Below are 15,218 nucleotides of genomic sequence, written 5' to 3'. Positions count from 1 at the left end.
CCAACATTTATTGTTAACCCTAGATTTTTCCTACTGTCTGCCCACCCTTTCCCTCGGTCAAATTTTAGGACACTGGTAATGTTTGGGAAGCTGTGTAATTCTAGCTGGACAGAGATCAGGATGGATTCCCATAAATGCTCGCCACTCATGCTTGCTTGCTTTGCTCATTCTTGGCCATTTGAAAGGAGAGACTTAAACAACAGGAGATGGAGTTAGAACTTTATTAGGACAAAACAGGCACAGTTCAGAATCACTTGTTAAGGAGGACGCACAGCTTTGGGCTCAACAATCCATGCACATAAAGCACCGTAGACAGACAAAAAGCAAGTTAAATTGTTTTCCCCGTGCACGCACGTGTGTGTGTGTGTTTGTGTGTGTGTGCAGGAAATTGTACCAAATCAAAACCCCTCATTACAAGCAAGGAATCACCATGCTCTCAACAGCAAATGTTGGAGCAACAAGCAGAATCCCCAGTGAAACCATTCTCAGCTCATATACACCCAGCCCACTCATTCAGAAGCAGCTGCCCATCTCTGAAAGGGCGAAGCAGGGTAAAAGAGAGGGAGCAGGTTGAACCTTAAATGTAAACTTAACCCCCTTGTTTCAGTTATGTGGTGAGTAATAGAATCAAGTATGGTGAGGTGGGGGTCGTGGAAAAGGAACAACCCAAGGGTCTTCTCAAACAGTTCCACTTTGGGGTCCCCAGCATTTTGAGCTGATGACCGCTCAAGATCACTCGCAGAGTGAAAAGCAGCGAGGTGCTTGTCTATTTCTTAATGAACTAGTGCCTGACAGAAGACTCTGTATTTTAAGAGCCCTGATGGGCAGGCCCAGCAGAACAGCCAAGACCTGGACAAGTCATGGAGACTAGACAATATTCTCGTAATCAAAGTCCCTTCACAGTAAGGTTGAAGTGCAATGACAAGGCTGGTACAATCGCTGTCCAGGTTGCAGCCCTTCTGCAGATAAATAGAGGATGTCATTCTCCAGGAAGGCATCACAGCAGTGTGCGGCTGGCTTAGAAGTCTTGTTAAAGAGGAAAAAAAAATCACAGCTCTCCTCCCACATGCTATTCTTTACTCTTTTTTTTTTAGCAGTGACATGTGCTTCCATGGAAAATCCATTTGTGTTTGTTAGGGGGACCTTTCTTTTGAAACTGATCTAACAGAGTGTCTCAGGAAAGTTCCTTCAGCCCACTTTAATGGTCGTCTGGGTTGTATCTAGGGATATTAGGGTCCATCCACTGGTCTGACCCTGGGATCATGAGGATATTTCCATTGTTGGACACTGAGGCACTTCGATTTTGTGGAGAAAACAGACAATTCTACAAGAAGGCGTATATACATAGTTTCAAAAATTCAAGTAAAATTCATAGTATAAGTAAGGCAAGTTGGTATAATGCATCTCAGTCCAGGCAGAGGAGGGAAAGGGAAAGGGAAAGAAGTTAAATATAAAGAATTTTTTCTAGTGTATTCTTTCTGGTTTCTCCTCAGGGGAGAGAAGCTACAGCTCATTGTGCTTGCAAACCTGATGTAGCCCCCAAAATGGGATTATCCGGACAATGTATGGCGCTTGTGTTCAGTATTACAGCCTGTGGCCAGTCTCATATTTAAGGCAGAGGGACAACCTCAGAAACAGACAGGCCCTGGCAGGAAATGCTCTGAAGGGCTAAGGGCAGGTCCTGTAATCCCTGTGGGTAGCTATGACCTGCTGCTTTTTTCGGTTGCAAATTAGGTGTGGTCTGGAGGATTGTGGCAAGTTGCCAGCATACTCCCTGCTGTGTAAAGCACAGTCACCTGAGCTGTAAGGCACAAGAGGTGCTGTTTGGAGTATGGCAAAGCCATTCACAAAAATGGCAGAGAGCAATAAAAAAGAGAGAAGAGTGGCAAGCGTTTCGAAGCCCCACTGCAGAGGTTTGGCTTAGCACTGAGACGTCCCCTCCTTTCTTGCCCCACTTGGAGATCAGTCACACTGACAGGTCGTCTGACCTAGCCTTGCTGCTGGTGCGGCTGGTCTTGCTGAGCCGGCGTTTCTCATTGAAGTAGCCATTGGCAGGCAGGTGAGGAGAAGATTCGTTGGCTACTTCAGGACTCTGTGCATAGTTGATCTGAATAAATTGCTCTTCCCTGACTGCATCATCTTGGTTATGGACCCTTTCAGTGGCAAAGTTGGCTGTATTCTGCTGAGAGGCCATTTTGTTGCTGAAAGGGCTGATGAATTTCCCGTTGGGGTTTGCCAAGCACTGATTGAAATCTGGAGGAGGAGTGCAGGTTTGGGCCATCTCCACTGGTGGTGCAGTCTCTGGCTTGATGCTGACCATACTGGGACTGGGTTTGTATGATCTAACACATTTCTCCTTTGCTTTTTTCCAACCCAGGTGGTAGAGCTCAGCTACACTCAATAACAGTGACAGCACTGCTACAGCAAGCATAAAGACGATGAAGACATTCTTCTCTGTGGGCCGAGAGACATAGCAGTTCACAGGGTGGGGGCATGGCGCCCGTTGACAGATGTACAGGGTCTCCAGGAAGATCCCATACAGGATGTATTGTCCGACAATGAAGGCCACTTCCATAGCGGTGCGGATCAAAATGCTGTAGACGTAGGTGTTCAGCAGGTTGCCTCTGAGTAATATTCTTCCACTTGATTCCTCTTGATAGACAAACTCAACTTTCTCTGCTACAGGATATTCCTTTTGGTGATATGAGTCACCACCACTTTTCATCTCCTTCCTACTCAGTTCTGCCTCCTTCATTTTTCTTTTCTCTTCCATGCGCACCTTGTGCATTGCATGTCCCATGTACAGCAGTGATGGGGTAGAGACAAAGATGATCTGAAGAACCCAGTACCTGACATGGGAGATGGGAAAAGCCTTGTCGTAGCAGACATTCTCACAACCGGGCTGCTGGGTGTCACACATGAAGTCGGACTGCTCGTCTCCCCAGGAGGACTCTGCTGCTGTGCCAAGCACCAGCATCCGGAAGATGAAGAGCACTGTCAGCCAGACTTTCCCCACCACTGTGGAGTGTTTGTGGACCTCCTCAAGGAACTCTCCCAGGAAACTCCAGTCACCCATTTCTGCTTCCTGGGAGAATAGCCTCTGTGGAGAGAATGACGGAGAGAGAGAGAGAGAGAGAGAGAGAGAGATAGTCTGAGCAAGGTGGTGATGGGAGAGAAAATGTTGCATTTGAAAAAGTCACTGAGGAAAAAGTCTGAGGATTCAGCTGTTGATGTATTCACTCAAAAAGCCCTCTCAGAGAAATCACTCACACTTTTACTTCTCTGTATCATGGTGGCAGGGTTATGCCCTTCCTTGGAGCATCTAGTTCTGGGGATCATCTCTTAAGACAGAGCATGTGGCTAGATGAATTTCTAGGTCTCTTTTGGTTGTGGCAGGTTTTAAAGTATAAATCACTATAGGCACTGGGTAGGGCAGGGTGAAGATTTTATTCAAGCAAAAATTTAATTCAGTTGAGTCAAAACAATTTGCAAATTTAGGTTGAATTCTCTAAAGTGTTTGACTGAAGCAAAAATTAAAAGAATTGAGGGGATTTAGGTGCCATTGGGGAAAGGATATGGGCTCCTGTCCTATACCTAGTAGTTAGGACCCTCACCTGCAATGCAGAAAGCCCATATCCTGTCTACCTGAGTCATAGCTGTGATTTGATCAGAAGTTTCCCATGTTGAGGGAAGAGCAAACTAACCAGGAGTCAATAGATTATTAGGTTATTCTGGAATGGGGGATCTTGCAGTCTCTCCTAGTGGAGCTGGTCTAAGTTGGAAAAAACCCACAGTGCTGTGCAGTAGTGATTAGAAGCCAGGTATCTCCTCCTCCCAGTGAGTGCCTAGGCACCCAGCTATAGAGTCACTCTTTGTCTGTCTTTGGGGCCAAATAAACACTTAAGCATTTTATTCAAAGAGGGACTGCATCAACAGAAGCAAGGCCAATGTCAGTGTGCCCAGTAATCTAGTGGTTAAAGCAATCTCCTAACAGCTGTAAGATCTTGGTTCAGATGCCTACTCTGAATTGGGCAGAATGGGGCTTTGAATCAAACACACTGATCTAATCACTGGATGAAGGCTCCTCTTTCCCTGAGCTTTGCTGATCTAGCTTCTTTGAAAACCTCAGGAAATAAAATGGTTTGTTTGGGACTGAAGAAAATGTTTCATTTGGTCCAAAATTATTTTTGTATTGTGACTGGCTGGCTGGCAGTGACTTAGCCCAGGGGTTTTGAAAGGGCAAAAGATGTTTGGAGGGCTTGGGATTCCCTTTCCTCACCAATCAGGCCTCAGAGACTCAGCCTCCGTGTCGCCTGATTGGCCCCTTGGGTTACCTGGAGGGGGATAAAAGGGGCAGCATGGGCTGACTCAGGAGAGAGACCAGCAAGGGACAACAAGGAAGGGGCTACACAGAGCTGAGCCGCCCGGGCAGGAGCAGTGCCCTGAAAGAGCGGGGCCTGCAGGCAGCAGTGGGACCCTCAGCAGCGCCGTGTGTGGCCAGCAGGAGAGGCTCCCCCCGCTCCAGGAAGGATCTGGGCAGTGACCTGAGGGGTTCCCAGCTCTGCTTCCAGCTCCTCCAATCAGAGGCCAGGCAACTGGAGGTGAGGCCAGGCTCTGGGAAGGTCAAGACCCCTAGCAGGCTGGAGCAGTGCTGGTGGCTGTGTGGTAGAGTTTTTGCCTACCAGATGGGAGATTGTAGTCCAGGTCCCAGGTGGGGTGACTTGGGGTAAGAAATTCCTCCTGCAGTTGGAAGGGGCCATTGTGTTTTCTCCCTTTCTCCCCCTCCAGGTACCTAGGCCCTATATTCCTTGTCATTTGACATTTTGTATTCTGTGCCTTTTATATTTCACCTACCAGTATTATTTTTTCTGCTGTTTGTGTTTTACATTTTGGTTACAGTATTTACAAAATGTTTTAAAGAAATGGTTTAAACCCAACCCAAACATCAACCCCAAATATTTTCTCTTACTTTTTTTTCTTAGTTTGACCACTAGACTGACAAATGAATTATTTGAAAAGCTCTGATATAGACTTTTTAGTGGACTGCTAAAATCTTTGAGGATGTACTAGACTTTCACCTATTTTCCTTGAATAAAATCTTTACATTGCCCTAATCTTATTTTAGAAAGACTGAAGTCTGTGGTCTGAGCTTAAATCTGTTCTCTTGAGAGATGTACACCCTAAGGTGGTACTCCTTCATCTGTATAAATGGCAAAAGTACTTACCTGTGATTCCCCAAATTTACCGATCCTTTGGGAGGAGAGATCAGAATAAAGCCAGAGCTTGCTGGCACCCTTATGCTTTCTCTTTTATATGCCAGTGCTGTCTTGTAAAATGCATTCATCAGGGAGCAGAGATGCAGAAAGTTTAAAATGCTTGCTACTTCATCTTATCCTGCTGGGCTTCCTTTCCAAATTGAGTGCTACTATTAAAAGCAATGTGCAGAAAATACTTATCCAGCTACACGATTTCATTTTGTTTTTGTTGTGAGTAACCAATTCTGACCATTTTGGTCACAAATCATAACCAAATCAAGGCTCCCTGCCCTGTGCTTCCTGGGGCAGCAATGATTTCTAGTCCTCTTTTGGTCTTGCAAACCAAATTCTGATCTTTGATGCTTGTACCAGCATCCTCCTTTTCCAGAAAATTGAACAATTGGCTCCTGCTGTATTTAAGCTGCCAATATTCACTAAGCAAGTGAAAAGAAACCTTCCCCTGAGATCCACCAAAAGAAATAAACCTATCTAGAAAGATTAATAAAATGTCAAAATGAGAGGGAAGCACAATGGTCTTAGACTCAAAGTACAGGGTTAAGACAGGAAATCTGAGTTCTCATCTATTCCAGACTATGCTACAGGCTTGATTTGGTCAATTTACTTAACTTCTCCATGACTCAGCTCTCGTGATTGCTAGAGTGGAAATAATGGGTTTAAATCATCCTTAGTGTAGCTTCTGGAATAAAGCAGGTCAATCTGGTCCACTTATAGTCACTGTGCTTTTGTTACAGGGACACTGTAGCCATGTCCCCACCTGCAGGGATGTGCTCTTGTAATGGCACAAAAAGTAGTGGCACAAATTTGTGCCATTACTTTTTGCCACTATGCACACCCCCGCACATGTGCTGCGGTGTGAGGCAAAATGCTGCACTTTGGGCAAACTGCCCATTCCCTGCTTCTTCCAGCTCCCAGCATGCTAGAGGAACCAGGGCAGACCTAGAGGAGGGGAGAGGCTCTTGTCAACAGCCAGAGCACCACCCTGGAGTATGCAGCCTCCAATTGCTCTGGCATATGCTTCAGGAGTGTGAGCTGTGATGCTTTTTTTTGGCACAGGTTTTTTTTTTTTATACCGGGAGTTTCTGGTATCAAATTTTGGTGCCACACTGCAAACTTGCAGCATGGTGAATGGTTGCACATGTGCCGTGTGCAGTTTGCAGTGTCTTAAACAGGTTGCAGCAACAGGTTTGAGGTGCCACAAACAGCATGACATACAAAAAACTAGAACTCTTGGTTCCAAAATGATACCTTTTATTAGACCAACTGGAAAATGGCAAGAAAATTGTCCTTTTCTGCAAGCTTTCAGGATCAAAATGTACTCTCACCTGGGCATGCCCTGGGAGGCTACTATTCTCACTGTTCACATTGTGATCCAAAAGCAGAGATGCTGTACAAGTACACAGCTGTTATAAAATAACAGTCCCTCTAACTCACTTCTTTCAAAGGCATAGTATCTTATGGTCTCTTAACAAATTAATGGAAGACTTAAGAATAACAGTGATACCTGCAACACAATAAATACTACTAGATGAGAAAACTGCTGAAGCCACAGAGGAGCAAGAATGAGACTCCCTTTCCTAATCCTCCTTTGTCATGTCTACAGGCTGGCAATCCCTGCACAAAGAAGCCTGTGGAGCAGGCAGTGTTAAATGTTGAGCATTTAATGCAGCAATGTGCTAGAGATTTTGTGCGTGAAAAGGTAGGAGAACACAAAGATATGATTGTTGTAGGAACCACAATGCAGGAAATGCAGGAACCACGAGGCAATGAGAATGAAAATTATCTCCCCCCCCCCACCATTATATAACGGGTAGGTCAAAGCAGCACTACAAAGCTGTTATGGGCATGTACAATGTCACCCTGTTACAATCCATGTGGGAATATCACAGACCTAAGCCTCAGACTTGACTCTGGCTACTTTGTGCTGCCAAAGATTGCCTTAAGACAGCTGAGAATTCCCCCTAGCAAAGGGAGATGCTAGGAGGCCGTTCACTTCCTTCCATTCCATGTTGGCAGTATGTCATGTGGAGGAAAGGACAATGAAGAAGGTTGTCGATCCTTAGAAGATACAGCTGGTTCTATGAGACTGCTGTAGACCTTACAGTCAGAGCAACCCTTGTGTTACTCTGAGTCAGCAGGGGCCAACCTTTTTGGCAAAGGTGTCACAAACTAGCCCCACTTCCTCCCTGGGTACCACTCAGATCCCTCTCCCTTACTTGGTCTGTTGTTCTTCTTTTTGCTCCCTGTCCTGTGCTTCCTGACCAAGCTGCTGCTCTGTTTCCTGCCCTGTGTTCCCTGCCTGAACTGCTGCTCTGCTTTCTGCTCCCTGGCCTATCTGCTGCTGTGCTGCTTGTCCCCTCCCCAGTGCTGCCCATGCCACTTGTGGCATGTGTGCCACAAATTGGCCACCCCTGCTGTAAATTATTTGAGGGGCTATTTCAGACCCCAGTCAGCTCAGCCTTAGGGGACCGGAAACATGACTTAGAGTAACCTCTCTCACTCCCCCCTTCCTCTGCATGTAAACATGATGCAGCTGGAATTTTATCCCATTGTCTGAATTTCCTGATTTTGGTATGTTTGCCGTTTCAATATTGTGGGGAGATTGCCTATTGATTCTCCTATATCCGGAGAAGCCTAGGCAGGCATGTTGGTGTTATGAGTTATTTATATATAATCACTATACAGTATTCGATTGTTTTTCTCGGAAGGTGTGTGGTGACTTCATTGGGAATGACATGCTAAGTACCCGGTTACCTCCTGATAATAAATACTTCATGAACCAATGCTCTATGTCTGGTATGGCAGAGTTGTATGTGTGAGATATTTTCCACAGGCCAAAAGGAACAGAGGTTTGGTTATACTCTTTTTCCTTATCTTTTCATAGTTTCATAGGAGGGACCTGAACAGATCATCTAGCCTGACCCCCTGCTACAGGCAGGAATGAATGCTGGGTTCACAAGACCCCAGACAGGTGATCATCTAACCTCTTTTTGAATTTACCCAAGGTAGGGGCGAGGACCACTTTCCTAGGAAGTTGGTTCCAGATGAGTATCTGCTGCTTGCACGTGTTCCTCAAGGCTTCTGCCTCTAAAAGGCTAAAGTAGATGTCTAACTGATGCCATTGTACTTTATCATATCAGGTTGACATGAGTTGACTTCTCCTTGTATGCCTTGCTTGGTGAGGCGTGGATTTTCAGTGGCCTATGTTACAATAGAAGGACTTTAACCCAGCAGTTGCCATGATGGCCTGGGATCATGGTCTCAACACACCTTCCCATTAACTCTAGCAGTTTGGGGCATGTAACGGCCGTGTTCAGCTTTGTCCTGGAGTCCTTACAGAAGTACAGCCAATATTATCCTAATGGCAACTACTTTGCATTGTTTGGCATGTGGCAGGCACAGAACAGGAGTAAATGTGGAGCATGTTTTGATGGCTGCACTCCCATACATTCAGAGGTAGTATAGACATGACCTATAATGGAGCCTAAAATTTGCCTTGGCCTGCCACCTCATGTGAAAAGGACATATGGCTTTGTCTTCATTAGGATTGCACCCCAAATAAGTTACCTTGAGTTAAGAAACCACCTTTCTTCCTAGAGAAAAGGAGTTAGGGATGTATTTAACCAGTCAAACTTGTAATGGAAAATACATATATAAGGCTGTTAAATTAGCGTTACACAAAGAGATCTTGCAATTTTTATTTTCTGGGTTTTTCATGCATTTAAATGTCAGCTTCATATTGTATTAATAGCATATTTTATATTTAATTCACATCTAGCACAGTGGATTTCTCTAACTTGGACCAGGTGTAGTAAGACTTCAATACTGGAGCGTTTTTTAACCTCATTTTCAGTTATTAGTGAGCTGTTTTTAAAATTTCAGTCAAGGTTCAGAAATGTTTCCAAGTGATGAACTCTTAGTACTAGTACTACAGGAAAAAAATGGTTCAGGACGTGCTTCCCATCTAATCACAATCTGACATCTGTTGCTCTACTCCCTACTTGAGAAACTGTGACCTAAGCTTTAACCCCAAACTAGGATTTCCTTGTTTTTTTTTTTTCCCTATCATACTTCTGTATCTTGGGCCCTAGGGCCTTTTTTCTCTGTGAATGAGTGGATGGACTAAACCCTTTCGTACTCCTAGGTTAGAGCTCACTGGACAGATTTGATCTAACCCTCCTATGACTCAGCATACATTTTGCAGGGGCCAAGCACCTGATATTAGTATGACTCCACAAATTAATTCTGCATGTACATAGAGTCTTAGACTCTGCCACGCTGTTAAAATCTCTTAGGCAATTAACATTATTTTAGATAAATGAAATGGCTATGTGGAGTCACAAGGTCTTGGCAACAGTGGAAATTTAACAGAGAAGGTGTATGTGACAAAGACCAGCCTTACATGACACAAACCCATCAAGATGGCCATGCTAGCTTTTCCAATCACCTGGAACAATATTAACTCAACAAAAAACCCAAATATCGAACAGCCAGACTATACACAGAAGTCAACCAACTTTGTACCTGGCGACCAAAGAATTCCAAGATACAATACCTCATCAAAGGTAGCACCTGTAAAGACACTACACTGATGTGAGTACAAAGTACCTGTATCTGTCATAATTTGTGTTACCTTCTCCTATCCCCTTTATGATGAGAATATCAGACAGACAGGATTTAGCCAATACAGGAACCGTTACTTCTTGCTCTGGATAATCTACTGACCTTGACCGTCTAGAGAAGGCTTTGGAGAATGGTTAGGTGAGTCACACTGATGAGGTGGGTGGGGCTGTGCTGTCTGGATGAGTACCCATACTTCCCAATCCTCTTCTTCCCACCAGCCTTCCCGCCCCTCTCTGCCCTCCTGTTGTCAGAAAATTCACCAGTTTCCTCTCCTCTGAGGACTGGTTAGAATATCAGCAGCAGTGATATAAATAGCAGAGCAAACCACTTCACACAAACTTTTCCCACAAGAAAGTGGCAGGAGGATGCCAGCTCTCTGGGATGTTTCTAAAATAAAGTGGAAAGCCTGATTACAGCGGTGCTTCTGCAGTCTCTCCTCCCCAACTTTCTTCCCCCCTTGGCATGTCCCAGAGCCTAGGTGCATTCCAAGCAGCTCTGAGAGAAATATTTATTTGTACACTGCAAGTCTGTTAATTAGCAATAGATACATTAAAGGGTTGATTCTCTCCCTGATCTGACTTTCATTGGATCAGCTGGGGTGGTAGTTTCCACGGCTCCTGTTATAACTCCCTGCTTCTGTGGGCTGGCCTGCGCCTAAAACCTTCTCCGACTTTATGCCAGCTCATTGTGCCTATAGCAAGGATCAGCAGCATGGATCTCTTGCCTCCTCCAGCATGCAACTTGTGCCAGGGAGGGAAGGGTGTTTGGCAGAGGAGCCAGTTGCATTGGCTCCACACAGGGAGGGAATTATCAGCTGTTTAGTTATCTGGACTCCCTGGTTTCTTTGTGTTGGCTGTGCAGTCCAGAGGACCAGGAAAGGAAACAAGACCCAGGTTCTTTGTGGAGTGTAGAAGTGCTAATTGCCTGTCTAGGCCTTTCAGAATTAGGGAGAGCTCTTTTGAGTCTCTCTGGGTGCATCTACATGTACATTAATGAGCTTTTTCTAATACTTGTTAAATTTAGTACCTCCAATGTGAGGTACTAAATTAATGTGCATTAGGGCGCTCTAATGTGCGGTAGTGTTAGCACATGCTTTTTAGGTGATTCTTAATGTGCAGTAACCTGTTTTACTGCACATTAGTGTAAAAGCATGGTTTTTTTACATACTGCTTTAAAGCGCAGTAAAATAGGGTACTGTGCATTAAAGCACACATATAAGCACACCCTATGTGGATCTTGTCTTAGTCCAAGAAAGCTCAGATACTTAGGTTCACTCACAGTGCCTCTCATCTGTGGAACTCAAAGTGTTTTGTAAGTAACAGGGAAGCCGCCCAGCTCCCTGCAGATGGTATGGGAAAGATAACTGACTTGTTCAAGGTCACACTGATGAGCGGCAGGGCTGGTGACAGAACCCAGGAGTCCCAAGTCTCAAACCAGCATCCTGAGCTCTAAACTGCTCCCTCTCAGTTGTCATTGCAGTGACAGAGCTCTGCTTTAACACATCCTGTCTCAGACCATAGCCTTTGGCTGTGCTTATGTAAGCCAGATGCCTCTTCGCTCCTAGTCCCCCTCCTCAGTTCAGAGAGATTTGTGCAAGGTTCACACTGATATCTGGACCCTTGGGCCCTCGTGGAATCACAGACAGCTTGTTATTCCTTCTATGATGAAGTGTCCTTTCCCTCTGCACTCCAAATGTGGAAAATCTCAGAGTTCACAAAAAGAGTGAGAGAGAAGATAAGGGATTTGAATTAGCTGTCACCTCTTGGACACATACACCCATGCAGATGCACACAGAGAAACAGACACACGGAGATCACTCAACACCTTCAAGTGAATACATCAGGGATGTGTTGCACACACGAGCTACTATTGTGCTGAGTATTTTCATCTGAAGAGATGGTGGAAGTTTCAGACTCTTCTAGCTGCTGAATTAAATAGTTCTAAGCATTCTTAATGTTGGTCTGTCTGCGAAACTGCTGCTTTGTTTTCTTGATCAGTATGCATTGTGTAGAAGTGTGAACAATGTAGAATTGTGCATTAACATAGCTAAATATTTGGGGGCCAAAGTCAGCCCTGGTGTAGCTACATGAATGTCTAGGCTCTGAGGCTAGAAGGGACTTTAAATTCAGTGGTGTTGCATTAGGCATGGATGTGGCCCATTCCATTAAGTACTCACAGCTGCAGCTGAAGTCATTGGGATCTCTTTTTTGAGCATATGAAGCACTGTATAATGCAACGTATATATCCTAGGCACCTCACACTTCATTGACACCTAAACTTTAACTAAGAAAAATGGCTAAGTATAGACATTTTAAAAAGCCAGAGGCAGAATCAATCCAATTGATGTGGTTTTCTGAAAGCAGCATAGTTTAGATCATAGTTTCTCAACCTGTGGTACACGTACCCCTGGGAGTATGCAAGACACAAGTAGGGGGTATGTGGGTATCCAGCACTCTGTCTCTCTTGCCCTCTTTTCTTCTCTCTCTTGCCCCCTTTTCCTCTCAAAACTAAGGCAAAAAAATTGGTAAATTCCTCAGTAATAATGTGGTTCAGCACTCCTAGGTTTGAGCAATATCACCTCTAGCTCAGGTACATACTTAAGTTGTGCACCCCTGGTGTAAAAGGTGGCAACCCTACCCACACCAGATCATAGACGTGTCATATCACAGCCTTATATACACAGCCCTTCTTCCAACATATGGCACATGTTAGTCTGTAAATATAAAATCCCCTGGAAAATTGAGTGTTGGAGTACTTATTAACATTTTCAGAACTGAGGGGGTACTTGCCACTTAAAAGGTTGAGAAACACTGGTTTAGATCAGTAGCAAACAGAACACACATTTGCCCTTTGGTGGGGGATGGTGGCAAATCTTAGATTGGGTTCCACCATTTTTAAATCAGTCTATGTGTGCTGAACTTCTGGTCTGTCATGGATATAGATCAGTTTCTGATCACTTATACCCATACACTTAAAGTGTAATGTCTGTACCTGGCAAGACTTGCCTTTAGCATGTAATGATTCCCTTCTGATTCCCTTGTGATACTGTCCACCCCTGAAGGACTGGGCTCTTGGTGGGAAAAAGGAATGCAGTAAATTCAATAAAACTGGATGTTAGTTGGCTAAGTAAAGTGTTTGATACAGCATCATACATGCTTTTGCTGAAAAAAATCAATTCATTTTGAGGCAAACACAGACAGAGATTGAAAATGAGCTGAAGGACCATAAATTGTGGGGAACAATAACCAACTGGGGGTGTGTGTGTGTGTGTGTGTGTGTGTGTGTGTGTGTGTGCGTGTGTGTGTGTGTGTGTGTGTGTGTGTGTGTGTGTGTGTGTGTGTGTGTGTATGTCCAGTGCCGTGCTTCAGAAATCACTGTTTTCTTTACTATCTTTTTCAGTGATCTCAAAGGAAAGTTAATTAGTAAAAATTACATTTGGAGAAGGCACTGAATTGAGAGGTAATAGTACAATGGCAAAGATAACCAAAGTGGAAGTTATTATGGCATTTAGGAGCATAGGCAAGAAATAAGTGAAGTGGGCAAAAAGCAAACTCACATGGCTGGGAGAATTTAACCTGAACTGCCTATTTTCAGTGGAAGTAGTAGGCTTCAAGGGACTTTTGGGGTAACAGCAGCTCTCTCTTCCTTCTTCCTGGAATTCCCTCTACCTCCTTAAACTAAACATGTCCACAACTGAAATCTCTGTCTTTCTAAACAATCACCTGCTCCCAAATTCTCTAGCATTATCAACCGCCGCACCATTTCCCATGATGGCTGGACTTGTAACACAGGGGGTCACTTTCAACTGTTATTGTCTTTCTCACCTAACATTGGAGACTCACAAAATCCTGCTTCTTCTTTTACACAGTCTCTAGGAGTCTCATCAGTCCTCATCCATATTTCTCAACATAAATGATGGCAGCAATTGTGGCTCTGTTTCCGAGCAGAACAAAATTGGTTTATTGCACATGTGCACATGCATACACACATACCCTATTTTAAAAGAGCTTTATTAATTAAGGGTCATATACCTCAAAAGTGAGGAAATGCCAAAATCTAGATTTTCTGTGCAATCTCAATTTAAAAGATCTTACCTGAATGGTTGGCCACTTTGCGTATATACAGTATGAGGCAATACTTAATCATATAGCACTTCTTCCTCATCTAGCACACAGGAATCATGTTACTCACTTAATGAAGAGCTATCCAGTATTGCCTTTCTCCTCATTGTTCATTGTGCAGACACATGGCTTATTTACTGCACACTACTCAAACCTAACTCTGATGACAGAATTATTAATTCCTTCATTGGCTTTTGTATGACTTTCTTCATTATGGTACCCAACAACTTTAGACGTGTTTCTAGAAACTTCCCCGCGAAGTGAGTGGGTGATATTTTACAATACCACTCAATTTTACAAATAGAGAAATGAGGCTGAGAGAGATGAGTGTCAAAGGTGACCATTAAGTGTGAGATGCCTGGGGTAGGAACACAGCGCTATAAAACACGTAGCATTCTCAAAGGAGACTTCCACTGACTTCAGCTGCAGCTGTGAATGCTTGGCATGTCCACAAACCAAGCTCCAGGGGCTCAAGCTGTAGAACCATAAAATAAGGAAAACATGCCTAAAGGATGTCTTTGAAAAGTTCAGTTTAAGTGACAAACATACAGGGTCTGTGGTGGGGATAGGTTCATGTTTTCCGGGGTGGCATTCAGTTGCCTTAAACTTGGGACTCTCTTCTTCCTCTTGTGCTCCCCTAGCTTTCACTACACACCTTCCAACTTTTGTAACAAAAGGAGCAGGGGTCCTACAGATAAGAGCCACCTTTACTGCAAAACCCTGATTCAACCCCTCAGCAGGTCTGTACAGTGCACTTAATATAGGGCACTGTTTTCCTTTTTGAGGGAAAAAAGGTTTCGCATGAAAAAACGTTAAGCTGTCCAACTCGCCAGGCATGCTAGTAATTGCACCGTCAGTGAAAGAGAGGAACAGAAACCACCGGTGTAGCAACTTTTTAATGTCTCTGTTCAGAGAGGCTGATCCTTTGTTCCTTTACAGATAATAGACAAATCTGTCTGTCTGTCTATTCCTTGTGTGGATATTTCAGGAAAGGCCTGGAGTGTGGAGTGTTCTTCATATAGATCTCTCTGTTTTCTATCGGTGGCCAGAAAATTGATTTCCTTGCCTCTTTATGTATTCTGATCCCAAAGACTGAAGCTTCTCTACTACCTTGTGGGGGCCATTTCTAATCTGAAGACTCTTTCCTTGTGCCTCAAACAGCGATACCCATGGCGTGCAACATATTCTCTGAAATGTGCTC

At 44.2% G+C, this 15,218-nt stretch overlaps 1 protein-coding gene across 4 annotated transcripts in view; it reads right to left on the bottom strand.

Moving 5' to 3' along the window:
* Positions 1-209: 209 nt before the first annotated feature.
* GJA5 (gap junction protein alpha 5) overlaps positions 210-15,218 on the bottom strand; it is a 33,772-nt gene continuing 18,763 nt past the window's right edge. For all 4 annotated transcript variants that reach the window (XM_019525688.1, XM_019525686.1, XM_019525689.1 and 1 more), the window contains exon 2: positions 210-3,100. In XM_019525688.1, coding sequence (XP_019381233.1) covers positions 1,967-3,076 — 1,110 coding nt within the window. In that variant the 5' untranslated portion in view covers positions 3,077-3,100 and the 3' untranslated portion in view covers positions 210-1,966. The remainder of the gene's footprint in view (positions 3,101-15,218) is intronic.

Source organism: Gavialis gangeticus, unplaced genomic scaffold (genome assembly GCF_001723915.1).
Source record: "Gavialis gangeticus isolate Ggan-Ray unplaced genomic scaffold, GavGan_comp1, whole genome shotgun sequence".
NCBI classification, from domain to species: domain Eukaryota; kingdom Metazoa; phylum Chordata; order Crocodylia; family Gavialidae; genus Gavialis; species Gavialis gangeticus.
The sequence above is the reverse complement of the archived record's forward strand: the minus strand, read 5'-3'. Positions and strand labels throughout refer to the sequence as shown.